Source organism: Phlebotomus papatasi, chromosome 4 (assembly GCF_024763615.1).
Source record: "Phlebotomus papatasi isolate M1 chromosome 4, Ppap_2.1, whole genome shotgun sequence".
NCBI classification, from domain to species: Eukaryota; Metazoa; Arthropoda; class Insecta; order Diptera; family Psychodidae; genus Phlebotomus; species Phlebotomus papatasi.
This window is the reverse complement of record NC_077225.1, coordinates 4,993,996-5,017,661: the sequence shown is the minus strand read 5'-3', so window position 1 is coordinate 5,017,661 and position 23,666 is coordinate 4,993,996. Positions and strand designations below refer to the sequence as shown.

The 23,666-nt window shown below is 38.2% G+C and overlaps 1 protein-coding gene and 1 pseudogene across 1 annotated transcript; both read left to right on the top strand.

Moving 5' to 3' along the window:
* The first annotated feature begins 16,470 nt into the window (after positions 1–16,470).
* LOC129808597 (nucleolysin TIAR-like) lies at positions 16,471–17,650 on the top strand (annotated as a pseudogene).
* A 2,875-nt stretch (positions 17,651–20,525) lies between these two features.
* On the top strand, positions 20,526–21,677 carry LOC129808596 (uncharacterized). The gene is made up of 4 exons (XM_055858379.1): positions 20,526–20,612; positions 20,659–20,706; positions 21,041–21,274; positions 21,465–21,677. The coding sequence occupies exons 1-4, from the start codon at positions 20,526–20,528 to the stop codon at positions 21,648–21,650; spliced, it is 555 nt and encodes a 184-aa protein (XP_055714354.1). The 3' UTR covers positions 21,651–21,677.
* Positions 21,678–23,666: the final 1,989 nt, after the last annotated feature.

The window sequence follows — 23,666 nt, the reverse complement described above, 5'->3', positions numbered from 1 at the left end:
AAATTGGTAACCAAAATTTTCCACATTGGTGTTTAGCATATTTATTTGTTTTTCTTCTTGAATTCTGTTCACAATTTGAGGGATTACCGCGGAGTGTGAATTGACGTTCTTTTTGATCGTTTGCAGAAAGTTTACAAATGGAAAAGCTGAAAACTCTTCCAGGGCTCCATGCCTCTCAACGTCTTTTGAGATATGCAGCAAATTGTGAACGTTGAAAGTCATTTGGTCACTACCATATAATCTTGGGTAGTCTTCAACAAATTTGCTTAGCATTGTGTTTGCATAATGGATGCATTGACAAACACTTTGGATGACAGTAGTCGTATTGCAACAAATAATAACAAGAAATGCTCATAGTATTCTTGTTTTAGGATTTTTTTAAGACGACCTGTCCAGAATACAGAAGAAATTGTTTAGCCTATGTCGCCTTCCAATTTTTTACGTACACAAGACTGTCAGGTCGTCTGCCAAACTCTGATGGGAAAAACGTGCTTTTGCTTAAATGCTCTATATTAAGCTGTTCCCTTTGTCGTGGAGTCAGTTTTAAAGTTAATGATCGCTTAGGATTCATCCACAGTACTCCCATAGCTCGTACTACACCTAGATAAATTAGGTGCATGGGGCAAAGGGGGAGTTGAGATACCATATTGACATTGGCCATCTCCAGTCCAAATGGATATGGATGCTTATGATGATTTGGATCTGTTTTTGACGGAAAGCGTCATCAGACCGTAGTTCACCGCAACTTGTAGCATAGACTACTCTACTATTGGCGGTGATCCCAACCTGGTCACATTTTCCACATCCATGATGACTATTGTGTCCAAACACACCTGCAATCCATGATCGTGCTTTGGAGTCACAGATGAAAGGGTTTACTTGAAAAGGCTTAAGTATTTCCGAAGTTGTTACACGCACACCTGCATTTCTCAAAGTATTCAACTCATCAATTAAATCTTTCAAGTATATATTAATATCCCGTGATTCTTTCTCTCCTTCATAAATACCTATTAAAAATGGAGACACGTCTTTTGAATTTACAATGTGTCACATAATAGGTACAATTTGCTTTCTACCACCTAATGGGCAGCCATCAATGCCTATGTTGATGACTACCTCATCTACATCTTTTAAAAAGAAATCAGCTGGACATTCTTTCAGTGTATTTTGGATTCCGAGATGGTAATATGTTCCAGGAGGGACAGATTTTACTTTTAGTGATTTTCGAGGAGTGTTCATGAGAGCTCTTCGTTCAGTAGGCAAATTCTCAACTACATGATCACGTACAGCAAGTAAGACGTCTCTTGTGCATGATCGATTTAGGCGATTATCTACAACAATACGTCTTAATTTATCTTTTAAACTCTCTTGTTAAAGTACAGGCTGACTGCTACCAGCAGCGTAAGAAGAAGAAGGATTTTCAGCTATGTCCAAATCATGATCGATTGTGGTTTGGATTTCGTTAGACTCTTCATTAGCAATGTTAATATTCGTATTGACCTCTTCTCTGATAAAATTATTAAGGCTTCTATAATAATGAGTATGAGAAAACCTACTTAATTTACTGCTTGACGCCATGCTATGAATAAAAAAACGAACACAATAATAGATGTATTATTAAATGAAGTAGTAAATCCAAAATTTTATATTCTTTTTTACTAATATAAAGATAAAAGATGAAAAATATATATAAAATTATTTTATATTCCAAAGAATTTAAAACAATATTCTGGAGAAATACTTGGGAACCAAAACGCTGAAAAAGATGTTCAAGTCTAGCATTCTTGCATTAGGTGTTTTTTGCTCTTCTGGACATTAATTCGAATGTTTCCTGATATTTAGAGACCTAACGTATAAGAATCATTGTGGAAGGAGTCTTGTTTAATTTTTAGAAATTCTTCTCTGTCTGCGAAGAAATTTCCCGCCGGAAGTGGAAAATCTTGCACAAATTATGACAATGGGATCTGTGGATGAGATATTGAAAGGATCTGAGTCCATTTTGGGCCTCTAATGTGAAAAACTGTAAAAATGTTTCAAAAAAAATTTCTAACAAAAAAAATTCTTAGGAAACCTGTTTTTCTAAACACACATTTCCGACCGAAAACAAAGAAAAAACTGTTCGCAAAACATGACAATTAAAGCTGTGGATGAGAAATTCGCATAGGAATTTGGATGAATTCTGAGCAGCATAACGTACAAAAGTGCATGAGTCTTAAACCGGGCATTCGCATTCTCTCTGGAAATTTTCCTTTTTTTCGGCACAAATTTCTTGCCGGAAATGGAAAATCTTGCACAAAGTATGACAATGAGGGCTGTCTCTGAGAAATCCATGGGAATTTAGATGATTTTTGGCCAAAACAACGGTCAGAAATGCATGGGAGTCTGGAGGTCGGGCATTCGTATACTTTTTGGATATTTTCCTTTTCTTCGGCACAAATTTCTTGCCGGAAATGGGAAATCTTGCACAAAGTATGACAATGAAGGCTGTGGATGAGAAATCCATGGGAATTTGTATCATTTCTGACCAGGACCCGGTGAGTAATGTTGATGCTGTCACTTACGCACAAATAATAAGAAACAACTCAACTCAACGGGAGCCAATACACGAACCCAATGGTTCAATCGGTTCACTTCCCAAGACAAATCTCCAAACTGGAGAGGAAGGAAATTTGACGATGTCCAGAATGGTTGATGAAATGGCAGAGCTAAGACAAGTGATGAAAACTTTAACACAACAAATGTCAACAATTTTAAATATCCTAACGGAGATGGTCATCAATAACCGCCCAAGTCAACAATCCAAATAATGATGACACATTCAATGAGAGTCGTTATTTGGAACGCCAACGGCCTTTGCAATCATGCATTGGAGTTAAAAAGTTTTCTTCATGATAATGACGTGGATATTGCTTTAATATCTGAAACACATTTTACATCTAAAAGCTATGTGCGGGTCCCCAACTATAATATTTACAACACACGACATCCTGATGGTAAAGCTCGTGGTGGCACAGCCATTATCATACGGAGAAACATCAAACATATACTAAAAAATTCATCAAACAATGATTTTCTGCAAGCCACGGCAATTGAAATATGTTGCTGGGGGAATTCGTTAACGGTGTCATCAGTGTACTGTCCGCCGAGATACAACATAAGTCGCCAGCAATTTCAAGATTTCTTCAGTGAGCTGGGTCCCAAATTTTTGGCCTGTGGAGATTATAATGCCAAACACATGTTTTGGGGTTCTCGGCTGGTAAATCCCAGAGGCAGGGAGCTTTATGAGTTGATGCGTGTGAAGTCTTATGGATATATATCCACTGGAGAGCCCACATATTGGCCGTCCGATCCCAAGAAGCATCCTGATCTACTGGACTTCGGGGTGACCTGTGGTATTAATACAAATCTTTGTAGAGCCCAGTCCTCTTTGGACCTCACCTCCGATCACACGCCTGTGATTATTGATCTTTTCACAGAGGTGACAAAAATACCTAGACCTTGTACATTGTATAACTCAAAAACAGACTGGAATGCCTTCCGGGTTGCCCTGGATGAGAAATTGGGGAGTCCTCGAAAAATTACCTCTTCTGAGGAGGTTGATGCAGCTGTGGAAGAAATAACTCATGCCATACAAGAAGCTGCGTGGGAGTCAACACCAATGATTGTGCATGACAATCCCTCATTTCATTCAAACAGGAGTGTCTCTGAGAAAGTCCGTGAAAAGAGAGCTCTTCGTAAAAGATGGCAAACTACTAAGCATCCTGAGGATAAAAGAAAATACAATAGGGCAGCAAAAGAGTTGAAAGCGCTCTTGGTGGAGGTCAGGAATTCTTCAGTGGAGAACTATCTCTCCAATTTGTCGCCTGCGTCTGGGTCCGACCACAGTCTGTGGAGGGCAACGAAGAGGATAGGTGGACCACAGGTTACGCACACTCCGATTAGGAAAGATGATGACAGCTGGGCCAGGAGTGATCATGAAAAGGCAAATCTCTTTGCTGAGCATCTTGAGAAGGTTTTCCAGCCTTGGCCTTCTGATATCCCTACTGATTTCCCGCCAGTGGAACCACTTCCTGATGTACCGGTGAAACGGTTTAAGCTCGGAGAGTTGGTTGATGTGATCATGAAAGAAATCAACCCAAACAAAGCTCCAGGATACGACCTAATAACAGGCAGAGTCCTCAAAGAGATTAGCGCCAAATGTTGTATCTTCCTCCTATCAATTTTCAATGCAGCGTTGAAATTGAGATACTATCCAGTGCAGTGGAAGGTCGCACAGATTGTTCTGGTGCCGAAACCTGGAAAAAGTCCTGAGTTGGTGACATCTAATCGACCAATAAGCCTTCTCCCAACATCTTCCAAAGTATTTGAGAAACTCTTAATGCGAAGACTTCGCCCGCTAGTTCTAGAGAGGAATCTGATTCCACCACATCAATTCGGATTTCGTGAGGGACATGGAACTATTGAGCAGGTGCACAGACTTGTAAATGAAATACATCAGGGCTTCCAGAGACGACAATACTGCTCCACGACCTTTGTTGATATTAGTCAAGCCTTTGACAAAGTCTGGTTTGAAGGTCTATCATACAAACTGAAAAAAACACTGCCAGAAGGCTATGCTTCAATCCTGATATCTTTCATACAAGATAGAACTTTCTACGTCAGACATGGTAGTGCTCAATCAGATTTGCTTCCTGTGTCCTCCGGGGTTCCACAGGGCAGTATATTGGGGCCACTGTTGTATCTGCTATACACTGCGGACCTCCCAGCGCCAGATTCAGTCTTCGTAGGCACCTACGCGGACGATACGGTCCTCATGTCAACTGGAGACACAGCGGAGATAGCGTCACAAATCCTGCAGGAAGCGATCACACAACTAGAAAAGTGGTTCTCTATTTGGCGGATCAAAGCAAATGAAACGAAGTCTGTGCATGTTACCTTCACAATAAGACGTGGTAACTGCCCTCCAGTTCGACTCAATAACACCGAGATCCCCCAAGGTGACGTTGCCAAATATTTAGGATTTTATCTAGACAGGCGTCTGACTTGGAGAACTCACATATTGTCCAAAAGAAAGCAGCTGAGCCTGAAACTTAGAAGTCTTTTCTGGATGTTCCGCAATGGGTCAGGACTATCAACATATAACAAGCTCTTGATCTATAAAACCATTATAAAGCCTATCTGGTCTTATGGAATCCAGATTTGGGGAACAGCGGCCAAAAGTCACATGAGTATTCTTCAAAGGTTTCAGAATAAAATGCTTAGACTTGTCCTAGATGCGCCCTGGTACGTCCCGGACTTTATTCTACACCGAGATTTGGAGATACCAACCATTGAAGAAGAAATTAGTCACTACTCCGAGAGATATTTCAACAGACTGTTGGTGCATCCGAGTGCCATAGCTGGGGATTTGGCCATAACAACTGGTGAGGAGGAGCGGCGGCTGAAGAAGGCAAGACCTTCGGACCTCTTTTTACTGTTTTAGGGGTTGTTCACTTGAGGATCAACTCACATGTCATTAAAAATCGTCAAAAAATGAGCTTATTATACAACACTGTATAGATTGCTTAAAATAGACATGTTACAAAAAAAAAAAAATTTCTGACCAGGAAACTCGAAAAATTTGTGGAGATCGCGAATGTCATGCATTCGTGATTCTTTTAAGGAATTCGAGGAATTCAATGGAAATTTTTAATTCTAAATTAAAGGGACAGATAATCCTAACCGGCTTATGTAGGTGAGATTCTTAACGTGAGCTAGCTCGGAGTGCATGCAAATTCGATTTAGAGCTGAAGTTGGGAGACGCCATTCAGTTATCTTGAATCAAATTCGTGAAATTATGCAAATTTTGTATTTAAACCAAAATATCAAGGATTTGGATGAACTGACAGAAAAGTTATATATGGGTGAAATGTAGACCAGAATGTTCTCTATAATTTTCTCATAGAACTTGATCTCATCGATTACTCAGAAGCCAAGATAAGCGAGGTTTTTTGTTTCTTTACTTGTTTTTTCATCCAGAGTTCCCCAAGTAGTCATTTGTTGAACTTCAACTATATCAAAGAATTGTTGTCTTTTGTGGGACTTTCCATTTAAAACCTTATTTTAAGTGTCTTGGTGGAGTAGAGGCAGTCAAATTGGCATCTGAGTGATTTCAAAGCGTTATTATGGGAAAAATCATTTTTTTCACACTTAAACGGCAAAATCGGAGTGATAGCGTAGTCTGAGCGGAAAATGATGTATGGACGAAATGTAGAGACAAATGTGTTCTACAATTGTGTCGAAGTAATCATCAAAATCGGTTTAGCGACAGTCGAGATAATTGAGGTTATGTGATATTGAAATTGGTTTTTTTACTGGGGCGCCCTTGGTGTTGGTCCCACGAAGTTCAAATATTCTAGAAAGTTGTAGCATTTGGTGAGATCTTTCGTTTAAGCCCTCATTCATCAAAATCGGTCACATAGAACCGGAGATATGATTTTTTGAATTTCGTGAACTTTGACCCCTCATATCTCCGGTTCTATTGAAACCACAGCGCACATACGCACCATTTTGGAAACGTCCTAGACTGGACTACAACATACTAAAATTTCATTAACTTGCACAATGCCGTTTTTGAGAAAAATGCCTTTGAATTTCGATGAATTTTGACGCTATCACAGCGCCACCTGTGGTGACTTTTTGAACTTCCATCTGAAAGGGCTCATCGAGACGAAACCAAAAAGGTAAAATTTATGTCGCTATGTTAATTAGAACCGGAGATAGAGGCCGGTCAATGTTCGAACTTTGACCCCTTATAGCTCGGGTCAGGGGTTATGGATCGACTTAAGGTTTTTTTTGTTTGATAGGTATAATCAACGGCTACAACATACTAAAATTTCAGCCCGATTGCATAAGGAATTTTTGAGTTATTTAACTTTTAAGATTTAAAAATTTTCTTTTTAAAAAAAGCGCCCCTAGCGGTGGTTTTATGAACTTGCGATGTTAGAAGGGGAAGTGGCATTTCACGAAGGCTTTCCAAAAAGCCCTCACTTTTTAAATTCTGACAATTAGAACCGGAGTTATGGCCATTTTAAGAAATTTTTTTTGGACCCTTATAGCTCGGGTCAGGGGGGTCGGGGGATCTTAAGTATGGTATTGATGGAAAGCTCTAAGGCCCAGCTATAACATACTAAAATTTGAGTCCGCTGAATGCCATAGGGGCGGAGTTATTGAGAAAACAAAAAAAGGGAGGTCTTCAAAATGGCGGAAGGAGGGGTGGGGGGTGGGGGGTCAATGCACCAAGTTGCAATTTTCACCCGATATATAACCTTTGCCGAAAACCGCAAGTCGATATCTTTTTTAGTTTAGGAGCTATTAAGCTCCAAAGAGCGGCCGGACGGCCGGACGGCCGGCCGGCCGGCCGGGAACGTAACTTAGCCCCCCATATATTCGTGATCAGGAAGTGGCGAAACACATTTTGGCCAAGTTTGAGCGCGATCGGACGACATGAAATTTTGTTAGGATTATAGTAGGTGAGATAATTTATAAAACCATTATAAAGCCTATCTGGTCTTATGGAATCCAGATTTGGGGAACAGCGGCCAAAAGTCACATGAGTATTCTTCAAAGGTTTCAGAATAAAATGCTTAGACTTGTCCTAGATGCGCCCTGGTACGTCCCGGACTTTATTCTACACCGAGATTTGGAGATACCAACCATTGAAGAAGAAATTAGTCACTACTCCGAGAGATATTTCAACAGACTGTTGGTGCATCCGAGTGCCATAGCTGGGGATTTGGCCATAACAACTGGTGAGGAGGAGCGGCGGCTGAAGAAGGCAAGACCTTCGGACCTCTTTTTACTGTTTTAGGGGTTGTTCACTTGAGGATCAACTCACATGTCATTAAAAATCGTCAAAAAATGAGCTTATTATACAACACTGTATAGATTGCTTAAAATAGACATGTTACAAAAAAAAAAAAATTTCTGACCAGGAAACTCGAAAAATTTGTGGAGATCGCGAATGTCATGCATTCGTGATTCTTTTAAGGAATTCGAGGAATTCAATGGAAATTTTTAATTCTAAATTAAAGGGACAGATAATCCTAACCGGCTTATGTAGGTGAGATTCTTAACGTGAGCTAGCTCGGAGTGCATGCAAATTCGATTTAGAGCTGAAGTTGGGAGACGCCATTCAGTTATCTTGAATCAAATTCGTGAAATTATGCAAATTTTGTATTTAAACCAAAATATCAAGGATTTGGATGAACTGACAGAAAAGTTATATATGGGTGAAATGTAGACCAGAATGTTCTCTATAATTTTCTCATAGAACTTGATCTCATCGATTACTCAGAAGCCAAGATAAGCGAGGTTTTTTGTTTCTTTACTTGTTTTTTCATCCAGAGTTCCCCAAGTAGTCATTTGTTGAACTTCAACTATATCAAAGAATTGTTGTCTTTTGTGGGACTTTCCATTTAAAACCTTATTTTAAGTGTCTTGGTGGAGTAGAGGCAGTCAAATTGGCATCTGAGTGATTTCAAAGCGTTATTATGGGAAAAATCATTTTTTTCACACTTAAACGGCAAAATCGGAGTGATAGCGTAGTCTGAGCGGAAAATGATGTATGAACGAAATGTAGAGACAAATGTGTTCTACAATTGTGTCGAAGTAATCATCAAAATCGGTTTAGCGACAGTCGAGATAATTGAGGTTATGTGATATTGAAATTGGTTTTTTTACTGGGGCGCCCTTGGTGTTGGTCCCACGAAGTTCAAATATTCTAGAAAGTTGTAGCATTTGGTGAGATCTTTCGTTTAAGCCCTCATTCATCAAAATCGGTCACATAGAACCGGAGATATGATTTTTTGAATTTCGTGAACTTTGACCCCTCATATCTCCGGTTCTGTTTTAACCACAGCGCGCATACGCACTATTTTGGAAACGTCCTAGACTGGACTACAACATACTAAAATTTCATTAACTTGCACAATGCCGTTTTTGAGAAAAGTGACTTTGAATTTCGATGAATTTTGACGCTATCACAGCGCCACCTGTGGTGACTTTTTGAACTTCCATCTGAAAGTGCTCATCGAGACGAAACCATAAAGGTAAAATTTAGGTCGATATGTTAATTATAACCGGAGATAGAGGCCGGTCAATGTTCGCACTTTGACCCCTTATAGCTCGGGTCAGGGGTTATGGATCGACTTAAGTTTTTTTTTGTTTGATAGGTATAATCAACGGCTACAACATACTAAAATTTCAGCCCGATTGCATAAGGAATTTTTGAGTTATTTAACTTTTAAGATTTAAAAATTTTCTTTTTAAAAAAAGCGCCCCTAGCGGTGGTTTTATGAACTTGCGATGTTAGAAGGGGAAGTGGCATTTCACGAAGGCTTTCCAAAAAGCCCTCACTTTTTAAATTCTGACAATTAGAACCGGAGTTATGGCCATTTTAAGAAATTTTTTTTGGACCCTTATAGCTCGGGTCAGGGGGGTCGGGGGATCTTAAGTATGGTATTGATGGAAAGCTCTAAGGCCCAGCTATAACATACTAAAATTTGAGTCCGCTGAATGCCATAGGGGCGGAGTTATTGAGAAAACAAAAAAAGGGAGGTCTTCAAAATGGCGGAAGGAGGGGTGGGGGGTGGGGGGTCAATGCACCAAGTTGCAATTTTCACCCGATATATAACCTTTGCCGAAAACCGCAAGTCGATATCTTTTTTAGTTTAGGAGCTATTAAGCTCCAAAGAGCGGCCGGCCGTCCGGCCGTCCGGCCGCTCTTTGGAGCTTAATATCTCCTAAACTAAAAAAGATATCGACTTGCGGTTTTCGGCAAAGGTTAAATATCGTATGAAAATTGCAACATGGTGCATTGACCCCCCACCCCCCACCCCTCCTTCCGCCATTTTGAAGACCCCCCTTTTTTTGTTTTCTCAATAGCTCCGCCCCTATGGCATCGAGTGGGCTCAAATTTTAGTATGTTATAGCTGGGCCTTAGAGCTTTCCATCAGTACCAAACTTAAGGTCCCCCGACCCCCCTGACCCGAGCTATAAGGGTCCAAAAAAAATTTCTTAAAATGGCCATAACTCCGGTTCTAATTGTCAGAATTTAAAAAATGAGGGCTTTTTGGAAAGCTCTCGTGAAATGCCACTTCCCCTTCTAACATCGCAAGTTCATAAAACCACCGCTAGGGGCGCTATTATTAAAAACAAAATTTTTAAATCTTTAAAGTTAAATAACTCAAAAATTCCTTATGCAATCGGGCTGAAATTTTAGTATGTTGTAGCCGTTGATTATACCTATCAAACAAAAAAAACCTTAAGTCGATCCATAACCCCTGACCCGAGCTATAAGGGGTCAAAGTTCGAACATTGACCGGCCTCTATCTCCGGTTCTAATTAACATAGCGACATAAATTTTACCTTTTTGGTTTCGTCTCGATGAGCCCTTTCAGATGGAAGTTCAAAAAGTCACCACAGGTGGCGCTGTGATAGCGTCAAAATTCATCGAAATTCAAAGGCATTTTTCTCAAAAACGGCATTGTGCAAGTTAATGAAATTTTAGTATGTTGTAGTCCAGTCTAGGACGTTTCCAAAATGGTGCGTATGTGCGCTGTGGTTTCAATAGAACCGGAGATATGAGGGGTCAAATTTCACAAAATTCAAAAAATCATATCTCCGGTTCTATGTGACCGATTTTGATGAATGAGGGCTTAAACGAAAGATCTCACTAAATGCTACAACTTTCTAGAATATTTGAACTTCGTGGGACCAACACCAGGGGCGCCACAGTCGAAAAACCAATTTCAATATCACATAACCTCAATTATCTCGACTGTCGCTGAACCGATTTTGATGATTACTTCGACATAATTGTAGAGCACATTTGTCTCTACATTTCGTCCATACATCATTTTCCACTCAGACTACGCTATCACTCCGATTTTGCCGTTTAAGTGTGAAAAAATTGATTTTTCCCATAATAACGCTTTGAAATCACTCAGATGCCAATTTGACTGCCTCTACTCCACCAAGACACTTAAAATAGGGTTTTAAATGGAAAGTCCCACAAAATACAACAATTCTTTGATATAGTTGAAGTTCAACAAATGATTACTTGGGGCACTCTGGATGAAAAAACGAGTTAAGAAACAAAAAACCTCGCTAATCTTGGCTTCTGAGTAATCGATGAGTTCAAGTTCTACGGCAAAATTATAGAGAACATTCTGGTCTACATTTCACCCATATATCACTTTTCTGTCACTCTATCCAAATCCTTGATATTTTGGTTTAAATACAAAATTTGTATAATTTCACGAATTTGATTCAAGATAACTGAATGGCGTCTCCCAACTTCAGCTCTAAATCGAATTTGCATGCACTCCGAGTTAGCTCACGTTAAGAATCTCACCTACATAAGCCGGTTAGGATTATCTGTCCCTTTTATGTATAATTTTACAACAAAAATATTGAAATTTCGAAGCCCTTTCTCCTTCTTCTGCGTGAGGTTAAATTGCTTCCTAAAAAGCCACATCTTAAGCGAGTAAATCGCTCGGGTCATCCATCTTGCCCTACTAATTGCCCCTGGTGACCGAAAACGCAAGCTTTTTGGGGGCACGCAGCCCAAAAAAGTGATTGAAAGGTTAAGAAGCCCAAGATAGGCATCCCGAGGTTGCTTCTGATGAATTTGCTGAACAGCGAATTCTGTAATACTTTCCGCAAATTCTTTCATTGTGTTTCTCATCTCAGGGCAATCAGCAGCGGTGGAAAAATCAGTTTTATCAATGGTATCCCACTGCTGCTAGAATCTCTTGAAGATCAAGATATCTGGGGCTGCGGAAGGGCCCATATAGTGGGAATAAGCCGCTTCGAGCAACAGCTCTAATATATGATGGAGGCATACAAGATATAAAACTTTCCGGCCCAACTTCTCCTCCAGCAATGCGCGAGCTCCATTGGCCTTTCCTAAAATTAAATAAATTGAAATTATAAGTGCAAAAAACTCGAAACTTCAGATGTCAGGTCTTGGAATTTCTGACAGGAATGTTTTAACAAGGAAAACAAAATTTTGGCACTATACTTTACTTACTTAGGGTGCTCTACACTACATGATGAGACAAGAAAGTTTTTCTTCGACGACCATATGATCAAACGCTGTTTAGAGGTAGCTGAACGACCCTCTCTGTTGAACAATTTTCTAATTTTACACTACAGAGAGGGTCGTTCAGCCACCTCTATCATATGGTTGTCGAAGAAAAAACTTTCTTGCCTCATCATGTGGTGTAGAGCACCCTGAGAATAATACTAAATTTTTTTTCCCTGTTGAAACACCCGAGAACCGGTTCCAATCGGTTCTGAACTAATAGGCAGGCAAGCGGTTCATAATTCCAAACGCACAATAACTTTTGTCTTGAAAACATGTTTTTGAAAATTCAGTGAGAGTGAATGAAACCGAGATCTAGTTGTATCGCTCTCTCTCATAAGAAATTTTGAAAATATGTTTACAAACAAGTTATTGTGCGTTGACCATTAATATTAGTTACCTGTATTTATAGAAATAGTGTTGAATGAGAACGCTGTGACGTGTTGGTCGAAATTCCATTTCTGCACTTCCGTAAATATAACGTCCGCAATAGAGCGACAAGTACCTGTTGAGAGTCGTTGGGTGGCACTTCGGTAAGAAGACGGTGAGAAAAACTGGACTGCTTAGGATTAACTACTAGAAACAACTGACTTTATTTATTCATTATACATTATCAGTAGGGCATTCTTTTGTTGGACAGATTTGCTGAATATGCACACTCCCTGAAGCGCGCGTATTTTTTCGCTTCATAAGCATCTGCAGAGAGAGTGCATATCAATTTTGTGGTATTCTATAACTGTTTCGCAACATTCCTGCCCTTTGCGAAAAAGATCATTTCCTAATGATCAGAAAAAATGTTAGGGTTGAGGTCAGATAAAAAAAAAATTAAAAAGTACTTATATTAAGACTAAGTTTTACAAATAATTCTATTCATCATTTTTTTTTAATTGAAGTTCAATGAAAAACTGTATGATTGTTACGTATAAAAGATATTTTTTTCTTATTTATTTTTTTTTTATATGTTACTCTCTCCGTTCCGAAATAAGTCGCACGTTTGGGAAAAATTCTTGTTCCGAAATAAGTCATACGTTTGGGAAAAAATTGGGATTAAGGGAAAGTTTGTTGGTAAATGTTTTGTGTATCAACAATTATCTCTTGTAAAGAACTATTGCTAATGTTCAGTACTAAAATTGGGATCCAGACTTGATAGTAGGTTGAGGAACGAATGTCTTAAAAATGTCTTATTTTTGGCGTTTCATTTTCAATCTAAAATAGGTGCAGAATGGAATGTTGAGAGATACAGAATTGGGACCTTCGGGGGACCCCCCATATGTTGCCCCTGGGACCATTAATACGTCCTTTATTTTGCCCCCACCCCTCCCATTCCCCACCAAAATCATGCTTTTAGGATTGCTCGAAAACACATTGCGCGATTTTTTTTTTCAATTCTGGACATGTGGTCGGAAAATTTGTGGAAATTACCTTTGTGGAAAAGAAAAAGCACCCGATTATCCAATTGTACTCAACACGAATCTTTCGGGAAATATTGGCTGGAGATAATTACCTTTAGGAAGATAAAAACACCAGAATTTAGTTATGCGTCCATTGGCGGGAAAATGACGTGTCCTTTCAGTCTTCTCACCTTTAGGGAAATAAAGAAATTGATTTAAATAAGTCCTGAGCCTTTATGCGGCACGGGGGACGAAAAAAAAATCAACTTTTGCTTTCCCTCCAACCAACGCGCAAGCTCCAATAGCTGGTTTTCTTTGTCCCAGATACTCCAGAACTTTCTCTGCCAATGAAGCTCAGCGTCTTTTTCCATATTGTTTTCACCCTTTCCACAATTCCACTCACTTTTCTTCCTTTACCATTCGATAGAAAAACACTCCTTTTACTATAAGAATACTTTTATTTTTAAACACTTTAATAATTTTAATAAATCGCCCTGAGGACTTGCAGTTGGTTATTACGTAACATTAGACTGATAACTGAAAGACGCAATGTCAATCACTCTCCCTTTTATTCTCTTTCTCTTGAGTTTAGTTTGGAGAGTGGGGAAAAAAACCTTTGCAAATTAGCCGCATAGACGGTTATGCATTTTTGACTGTCAATGGGCTCGTCATAATAACTTTTTTGTGACAAATATAAATTTCTGAAACTTGGCGTAAGCATGTGGTTTTCAATCATAATAATTTTATTCTCTTTTATATAAAATTTGTTTTTCGAAAAAACAGTGTACGATCTATATACTTTTACTCTAGAGTTTTCTCACAATTTGTAATATTTTCATAAGTCTAACCAGAATCCATATTTTTGTTTAATACAAATATCACGGTTTTTTATCGATATCACTTCGGAAAAATCTTATAATGTTTTTCACTATATAAGTTTTCAAAATAAAAAAATCACTATTTTACAAAACTCCAGAGACTCGATCGAGCTTGTGAGGCACAATATTTTATTTTCAAGGAAAAAAAATTTTCTCGAGCATATTTCAGTTATTTCTTGTCAACACTGTATTTTTTTAACCACGAGACACTTCACGAGTTGTAGTGGCTTTTCCTCACAATTTTCACTATAATTTTATTAAAAAAAACACACACAAAAACAGTCACAACTTCATAAATTAATTGCACTATGAGTTATTTCCACTGTTATTTGATAACACTGAGAATTTCACTATAGGAATGGATTCACTCTCAATCCAAGTCAAAGTTGAAAAAACAAATTTAGTTTAATTAATACCTTAATTTAAATTTTTCTTACCTTAGGAGAAATAAATTCTCATAATTGATGAATTTTCCTCCGGGCAGCGCATAGGACAATGTCCCTCTGTGTTTGCACACAGTTCACAACAGACAACATGTCCACACGGAAGAAAAATTTTGTCAATGACATTGTCATAGCAAATCCTGCACACCCTTTCTTGATATAGAGGCTGTGGTGGTGGTGACTCTGGTATAACTATTGTACCGTCAATTAATAGGTCACACATGTCATTGAAAGTTTCACCCACGTGTGCACCAGTGTTTAAAATGTTTATCAAAAGTTGTTTTTTTCTGTATGGCTGATAATACCAGCCCATCAAACACCATATCTTTCAACTTCTTCACCACTGCAACTATTAACCCTCTAACGGTGTTTTCTTTAATATGCGAAGAAAAGTTCTAAAACTATGTTTTCTAGGATAATTATGATCCAATAAAGTCGAAAAAACCATCCATTCTTCATTATCTTTTTTAGTTTAGGCGCTAGATGAGAAAATATAAAAATTTTTTGAAACTCTTTTTGCTTCTAAAATTCACATTTTTAGTTTTTTCAAATTTTTAAAATAAAATATACAAAGTAGAATGACATAGCTTTCAGTAAAAAATAAATTTATTTTAGTCAGATAACTTTAAATCGGTATTTTTATGGAAATTGGAAATGAGTTTTTTTGTACAAATATTTTCTGTTGCTTTTTCTCTGACCTGTCACACAAAACTGGGAATAGCAACAAAACGAGGAGTCAAAATGAGTTCAAACTTTCAAGAGATATTTATAAGACTATTACCGAGGACACTATAGCACTTTTAAATAAATAAAATCTTTTTGTCGCTGTAAATGTGATTTTTGTGAAGACCGCCTGGAGGCGGTCTTACACGTTAGAGCGTTAAAGATGCAATATCGCACCCCCTTATTGTGTCAATTAATTCATTTGCACTTTTGTCTGTCATTATGAGATCCACCATTTCTTCTTCACTTTCACCGACTGCAAAAATTTTCGCGAGTTTAATTATGTTAAATATAATGCGTCAATTATTTCTTGTACTGAATTAAGAACTATACTAAAAGATTTTTATCACTGAGTCTCCTTAAATACCCATATGCATATTCACAATTTTATTTTACATATACTAGTGTGAAAAGTGGTAGATGTCCATTTAGGCATCTTATAGAGAAATCATCAATATATTAAAGCATTTGAAATAGAAATCATAATCTCAAGTAGCCTGTGGGAAAAGTTAAGTGTTAACTGATTCAATTTCTTGTATATGATCCCTGATTGACGTGCAACCATATATATAGAATTATTTTGCACTAAGGTTGCTCAGACGGGTGACCAACGGGGTTTGTTAGTGTGCGTGAAAATTGTGCACAGCCAGTCTTGGATCTGTAGGTGTCGTTGGCTTCTCCAGTGGAGAGTGAGACAGTGTATGTGTGTGTTGGAGTCGGCGAAAGCACGGACGTACTTTTTTTGCCATTTCCTCACGCAATTCTCGTGCTAAATTGGTGGTATCATCCCCCATCCCGGAACTCTGTGTCATGCCCCCACAAGTGGTGGTACTGCAGCTGGTGCATCTGCAGCCCAGAGTTGGAGAAGCTTTTTGGGTGAGTGAGTGAGCTTTGGAGGTTTTTTTTTTGTTCGTGGAAAAGGAAGATGGACAAGTCACAGCCCAAGACCCTGTATGTGGGCAACTTGGACAATTCGGTGTCTGAGGAATTGCTATGGTCGCTCTTTGCACAGATTGGCATGGTGAAGAATTGCAAGATAATTAGGAAACCTGCCAATGATCCCTATGCATTCATTGAATTTACCAATCATCAGTCAGCGTCCACAGCACTGACCGCCATGAATAAGGGACTCTTCCTGGACAAGGAGATGAAAGTTAATTGGGCCACGAGTCCGAGAAATCAGCCAAAAGCTGACACTAGTTCCCACCATCACATTTTCGTTGGGGATTTGAGTCCGGAAATTGAGCCCTGGGGGAGGCTTTTGCACCCTTTGGAGAAATTTCCAATTGTCACATTGTGCGCGATCCGCAAACACTGAAATCCAAGGGATATGCCTTTGTGTCGTTCGTGAAGAAGGCTGAAGCTGAGAATGCCATTCAGTCGATGAATGGACAGTGGCTGGGCTCTAGGTCAATTCGTACCAACTGGAGCACCCGCAAACCACCACCACCGTGTGAAACGAGCAAGGGTATCAAGGGTGGTAAGCCATCGTACGAAGAGATTTACAATCAGACCAGTCCAACAAATGCCACGGTGTACTGTGGAGGCTTTGCAGCCAATGTAATCAGCGAGGAGCTGGTGCACAAGCACTTTGGCCAATTTGGCACCATTCAGGATGTCAGGGTGTTCAAGGATAAGGGCTATGCCTTCATCAATTTCACCACAAAGGAAGCCGCAACGCATACCATCGAAGCCACTCACAACACCGACATCAACGGACAGCCCGTCATGTGCTTCTGTGGCAAGGAGAATGGTGGAGATACCACCAGCAATTCCCAGCCATCAAACCAGAGTCAGCCGGTGCAGCCACAGGGAGCACAGTATCCCTATTCCTATCAGCATATGGGCTACTGGTACCAGCAGGGATATCCTGCGGCACAGATGCCAGCGCAGTACATGCAACACGGCTATTATCCCTATGCCTACACGAGTCCACAGCAAGGATCCGGAGCATATCGCATGGTCCAGCCGGCCAATACGATGTATATGGGAGTCCCCACGGTACAGAGTGTGACGGCCACCAATGGGGCCGCTGCCAATCAGCCTCAAATCATGTATACGGCGATGCCACAGTATCAGACACAATGAGACGAACTCAACACTGAGAATACCCATGTAACCAAAACAGGCCAGCATGACTTAATAATGTGGTCGGCATTACTTGTTGACCTAGTCAGATACTGGTCAAAATCTGGTCAGATTACTAAAAACGTGCAAGCGCCTCCACCTCGTAATTACTTAATGACGACGTAATTACGTAATGACAATTGTGGTCGTAATTAAGTAATGCCGACCTGGAATCTGACCTCCTTCCCGTGTTATGAAGTGAAGTTGGCTCTTCTTCTGAGGGGAAATTTGGAAATTTTTATTTCGAATAATAATACTGTGTGGCGCTGATGTACCCAAAGTGGTGGCGCTACAAATAATTACCTCAGATATGGAGAAAATGTTTTCAAAGTCCCAATATGCCAATAGAATATCGCAAAATTTCATAGATTCTTTATATGTTAGTGAAAATGCAGAGACTGGTTACCGTTAGAGTTTTTATTAAAAATTCATATAGTCACACCCCATTCTATAATAAATCGTTTTAATTATCATATTTTGCCTATTAAAAAAAATATTTTTTTAGGAAAATTCTGAAACGCCTCCAAACAAATCTTACATGCTTTTAATATCATGTAAGCATAAAAATAATGGTTAAAACCTTGCAATTATTGCTAAATATAAAAATTATTTTTGACTTGCAAAATTGTGTGGTAAAGTCAATGGTGGACACCCTATAAAAAAAGGAAATCAGACAAATCCTACGAATGTCGTACGACAAATTCCATTAAATAAAATAATTTAGTTCTGTTATTTTTATTAAATGAATGAGGATTTATATTTAATAGAAAGCCACGAAATATTCTTATATTTGGAATGATCAATATTTTAATAATATAAATAAATTATTAAAGTATTTTTAAATTTGTAACTAAGTTAAGGTACAAGATTCATGTGAATAATAATTAATGCGTGTGTTGTACCATTTAGTTATAAACACAGACGTATTTTGCTCTAGGAGAAAGAATTAAAAAACGGTTTGAGGGTCACCTGTATAATCGCCATTGGAGATATTCGGAGTATCTTACATTTTATTTCAATATTTTAAATTTAAAAAAAAATCATTTACTTCTGTGTAGTTAGTTAGGGATCATATGTATAGCCAGTATCTGGTTCTCCAAAATCTAAATGACAGCTGTTAATCATCGAGAAAATTTAAAAACTCCATCACGTCATTCCATATGAGTTTTTATAATTAATTTGTCTCCTGATCGTACAGATACAAAGAGTCAGTTAAATCAGCAATTTGTCGTAACTTCATTTTTGCGATTTCGGGATATATACATATTTAGAATCGGCGTAATTTTGTTTATTAATCGCATTTGAGAAAAAGAAACTTTTATAAGCCCATTAAAAATTATTTTAAACAAAAATTATCGTAAGTGCCCTTAATTAATAAAAATTTATCAGAATTTGTCGTAACTTCCATTTCTGGGCAAGTTACGACAAATTTTCATACAAAATTTTCTCTAATCAGCATTTGCCGTAACTTCTTTTGCTCGTTTGCGTGGCTTGTAATTTGCAGCAAAAATGTAAAATTTCTCATTAAAGCGTTCACAAACTCTTCCAAATATTCAAAGACAGTGAGAATAATGCAACATTAACTAATTTTAATTCAATGTTTACGAGAAAAAAAAAATAAGAAAAAATCCCTGCCCATCTGTCATTAATTCAAAACAAAAAAAGCGTCACGGCGCTAAATTTATTCAATAAAATTTATTAAATTAAAGCTTTTAGGGACAGGGATAAGAGTTTAATTGATTAATTTAGTCAAATAATGGTGCTTATTATCACTAGAGTCATTGAAATTGATATAATGCATTTTTGAAAATTGTCGTAACTTCCCAGATCTCCATACATTGGAAGTTACGGCTTTATAAACGATGGAAGTTACGACAAAATCTTATTGTGTTTCATTGAACATATATCCCAATATCTCATTATTCAAATCATTTTAAATCATATTTAAATCATTTTATAAAGATTTTCTCGAGTTAACTAACAGTTTATTAGTGCCACTATTATTATTTTGACTCAAAAGTATCGCATTCGGGGCTCAATTTTAAGAAAAATAATTCTGAACTGAAAATTTCGTTTCCTGGAAAGTTGTCAAAAGGAAGTTACGACAAGTGCTGATTTAACTGACGAAAGAATGAACTCTATTTTATACAAAAGTTTTGCTTCTTGCTAGACACAGCCATAACCCGTTTTTCGAAGCTTATAAAATATTTTTGGGACAACTTCTTTAATTCATCGTTCTCCTCAATTTTTTCGTCGCTTCTATTCCCTGCTCTTTCAAAACCATAAGTTCAATTTAAAATGGTTAAAAAATTTTATTGACTTTCCTTACAATAGCTTTTTTTTGATTTGTCACATTTTTCTTCTCAAACTTGAACGTTTACAAAGTCTGCCGACGTTTGATATCCTCAGCTTTCTTCGTCTCATTGTGATTTTAGAGTTTTCATTAGACACTTTCTGGAGGTTCCAAATTTTATAGTTGCTGCTACGGAGGAATCCTCAGCGGTGTGCTTATTATTTGTTGCAAAATGGAGTTCCTTTGCAAGCCTAGAATAAAAATCTGTGATAAACAAATGTCTTTATTTTTCAAAAAACACATTATCTGAACATTTCTGCTGCAGAGGGATCGCGAACCTCTCATTGATTTCCACCTTCTCTACTTACCTCCATCGTCTCCTCAAATTCCATCGACTCCTACTTATCTTGCAACATTTGTGTAGTAGCTCGGCATATTTGTACGGCCGGCTCGTGATTTCGAGTTCCACTCCCGGATAACACGACTACCAATCAACTCATCGATCCTCATCGAAAATTTTATCGGCATCACATCGATTTTTCGATGAAATTTTTGCCGCACACCGAAGAGGGGAAGTTGAAAAAATACTTGGGCGAAGAGGGGAAGTTGAAAAAAACACGTAGCGGGAGGGCGCTCGCGTCGCGTCACTCTGTCATTTTGTTCCTGGCGTTCAAAGTGTTTGATCAAAGTGTTTGTGGCTTGCGAATTTTCTGCGATTTTCACGGTAAGTTTTGTGTTGTTTGTCTAATAAATTGCTGGAAAATAATCTCCAAGTAATCTGAATGTGTTTTTCAATGAAGTGTTTGTTATTAAAGGTTTTCCCTTCTTGAAATTTGCCAAAGAAAAATACATTGTAAATTTTTTGTGGGTCCGCCATTTTGAATTTTTTTACTTTTGCATATTTTTCATCTAAATTTCCCAAATGTTCTTTTATTTATTAATTTGCTAGTGCGATTTTCGTGTATATAATCGAATTGTGCACCAATGTATTTATTTTTTTTCTTAAGTTTCTCTGCAGTTTTAACTAATTATGGACATTTTCTTCCATCCATTTCCAGAGAATATCATCCATTCAAAGAAAAAGCATTTTGTGGAGGCATTTGAGCAACTCAAGGAAAACCTCAGTCTCAGGCAGAATAAGTGTGAAATTGTGGCTCCCATATTGGGTACCTGAAACTCCTGTGGAGCTTGAGCTTGGACTTCAATTTCAATTGTGCAATCATCCAGCGTCTGTGATCTCTGCGCTGAAAAGTCTTCTTGGTGTTCCTCTTGAATTTTCACCAATTTTCAGGGTAAGTTTTCATTTTCTTTAAAACAATCTAGTGAAATATGTTACCATAAGCTTACTGATGTGTTTTGTAAAGCTACTTTAATTGTGTTGTGTTTTTCCTGCCTCATTTTTGCGTATGAAAAATGCATGGAGTAAATTTTTGACATTTCTTTTATGTATAACTCATTTTGAACTGTTTTATGTACTTCCAGAAAGTCATCAAGTCTGGAAAAGAAGGTGGAAGCAACTTCCAGAGAGGGTCTTTCGGATACTTCCAGAAACTCTTGGGCGCAGTCATTTCAACTTCCCGGATAGCGCCCCACAGAAAATCAATCCAGGACAACACACACTTATTCTACCCATGTAGAAAGATTTATCTTATAAATAAATCAATTTAAATTGAAATAAAGTATTTTCCTACTAATTTTGGGGCTAAAATATATGTGCAGACAGCCTACTGAAAATCTCAGCAGATTTTCAGAAGTCGTGTCTGCTTGTAATCGTAGGATTCGGCATTCAGAAAATCTGCCGACATGTCAGCAGATTCCTAGAACAACTTCGGGGACCCTCTTCATATAAAAATCTTCAGACAAGCAGCTGACTGTCGGCATAAAGTCTGCCGACGCGCCGATTAAGTCTGTCGACATCGTGACGAAATCGGCAGACTATTTTTGATGGGTAGTCGCACTTTTGAGGTTATGAATGCTGACGATTTTGTTGATGGGTTCCCAATTTGAAGGCTGTCACATTTTGTAGTCTCTTGAGCTGTCAAAAATACCGACGTCGAGATTTGGTAACTGAGACCACGGGCTTACGTAATGATTTTTCCATGATTTTTAAAAGTAGGAAAAATTGTGGAAAATTTCGGAGAAAAATCCAGTTAGATTATTTGCTTATTGCTAGAAACTTTCTCTGTATACTTAAATTTGGCACACTTTCACATAATTTTCCAGAATCATGATTGAAAAATGCAATGAGCGTTGGTAATAACGACGTGGAAATTACGTCAGATTTAGGTAGAAATTAGGTAATACTAAGGTAAATACTGCAAGATAGCACTACCTGATTATTACGTAATTCCGACTACACTTGTTACCACGCTAATATATTAGGAAAATTCATTAAACAATACAGAACATAGGAAAAGTTCGTGCAAAGAGTTCGCTTATTGCCACAAACTTTCTCTATATACTTAAATTTGGAACACTTTCACATAATTTTCCAGAATCACGATTGAAAATTGGAATGAGCGGTGCTAATAACGACGTCAAAATTGCGTCATGCTTAAGTAATATATTCAATCACAAAATGGCGTAGGTCATTCATTTACTTATTTATGACCTCTTGATTACCACATGTAATTTGCCTATTTTCATCACGTCGTAATGAAGTAAATTTTAGGTAGTAACAATAAATATCGTGACCTGACGTATTAGTTACTCAAATTCTCCTAGTCAGACTTCAACAGGTCAGTAGATAAGTAGTGACGACGTCCTTATAAGGTTTTCATGTCACTTAGTAAGGCTTGTGTTACATGGGTACAGCACAAACAACCAAGAGAATCAAGAGTAGAATCAAGGTAGGGGAATATTCCAGTGTTAGCAATGCTAATTTACCTCCAGCACCTTCTGTTTTTCGGGTAGAGGTAGCTGGGATTTCGACCGAGTTGGATTTTACTGAGACCGCGGAGGAGGAACTATTGCGTTCGGACAGCGATACCGATGCAATAGGGGACGCCGTACTCGGACTTGATGAATTTAAAAATCTCTGCGGAAGGCAGTGAGTCAAATGAATCCAATCCTGGAGCCTCTACTCAATCTGAGTCAAGGTCAGAATTGCGCTGCAAACTTATGAAGAAGTCCGCACCAATGTATGTTGATGAAAGCGTTGTCAGGGGTCCTCCAACTTGAGTTTGTGCGGGAGATACTTCAGCTGAAAGCTCAAATTTTCCACCAATATGCAGTATAATAATTGAAAATTCATCCCGAGTATGTCGTGAACGGAATTAAAGTGTTTTCCCATAAAGTGGAAATAGTGTGACAAAAAGATGTCAGAACTTCAGCCAGTCAGTTCGAATGTGGAGGAGAATGACCAGTCTAGGGGTACACTGGGCACCACAAAACACGTAGTAGCACCAAACACTAATTTTTATTTCTTAACTACTTGGACTATCTCAATCATTTCTTCAGTAGACAGGCATTCCTATAGTGCCTATAAATTCTATAGGTCTTGTCCCTAGATGTCGAATATCTGATTAAAAAATCGCAGTGTTTGGTGCTACCGCTACCCAGTGTTTTGTGGTGCCCCAGTTTTCCCTACTTTACAACTGCTCTCTCTTTGAGTTCGAGTAGCAAAATACATACATAGTACGCATATTACCATTTTGATACAAAATTGTTTTAAATTAATAGTCC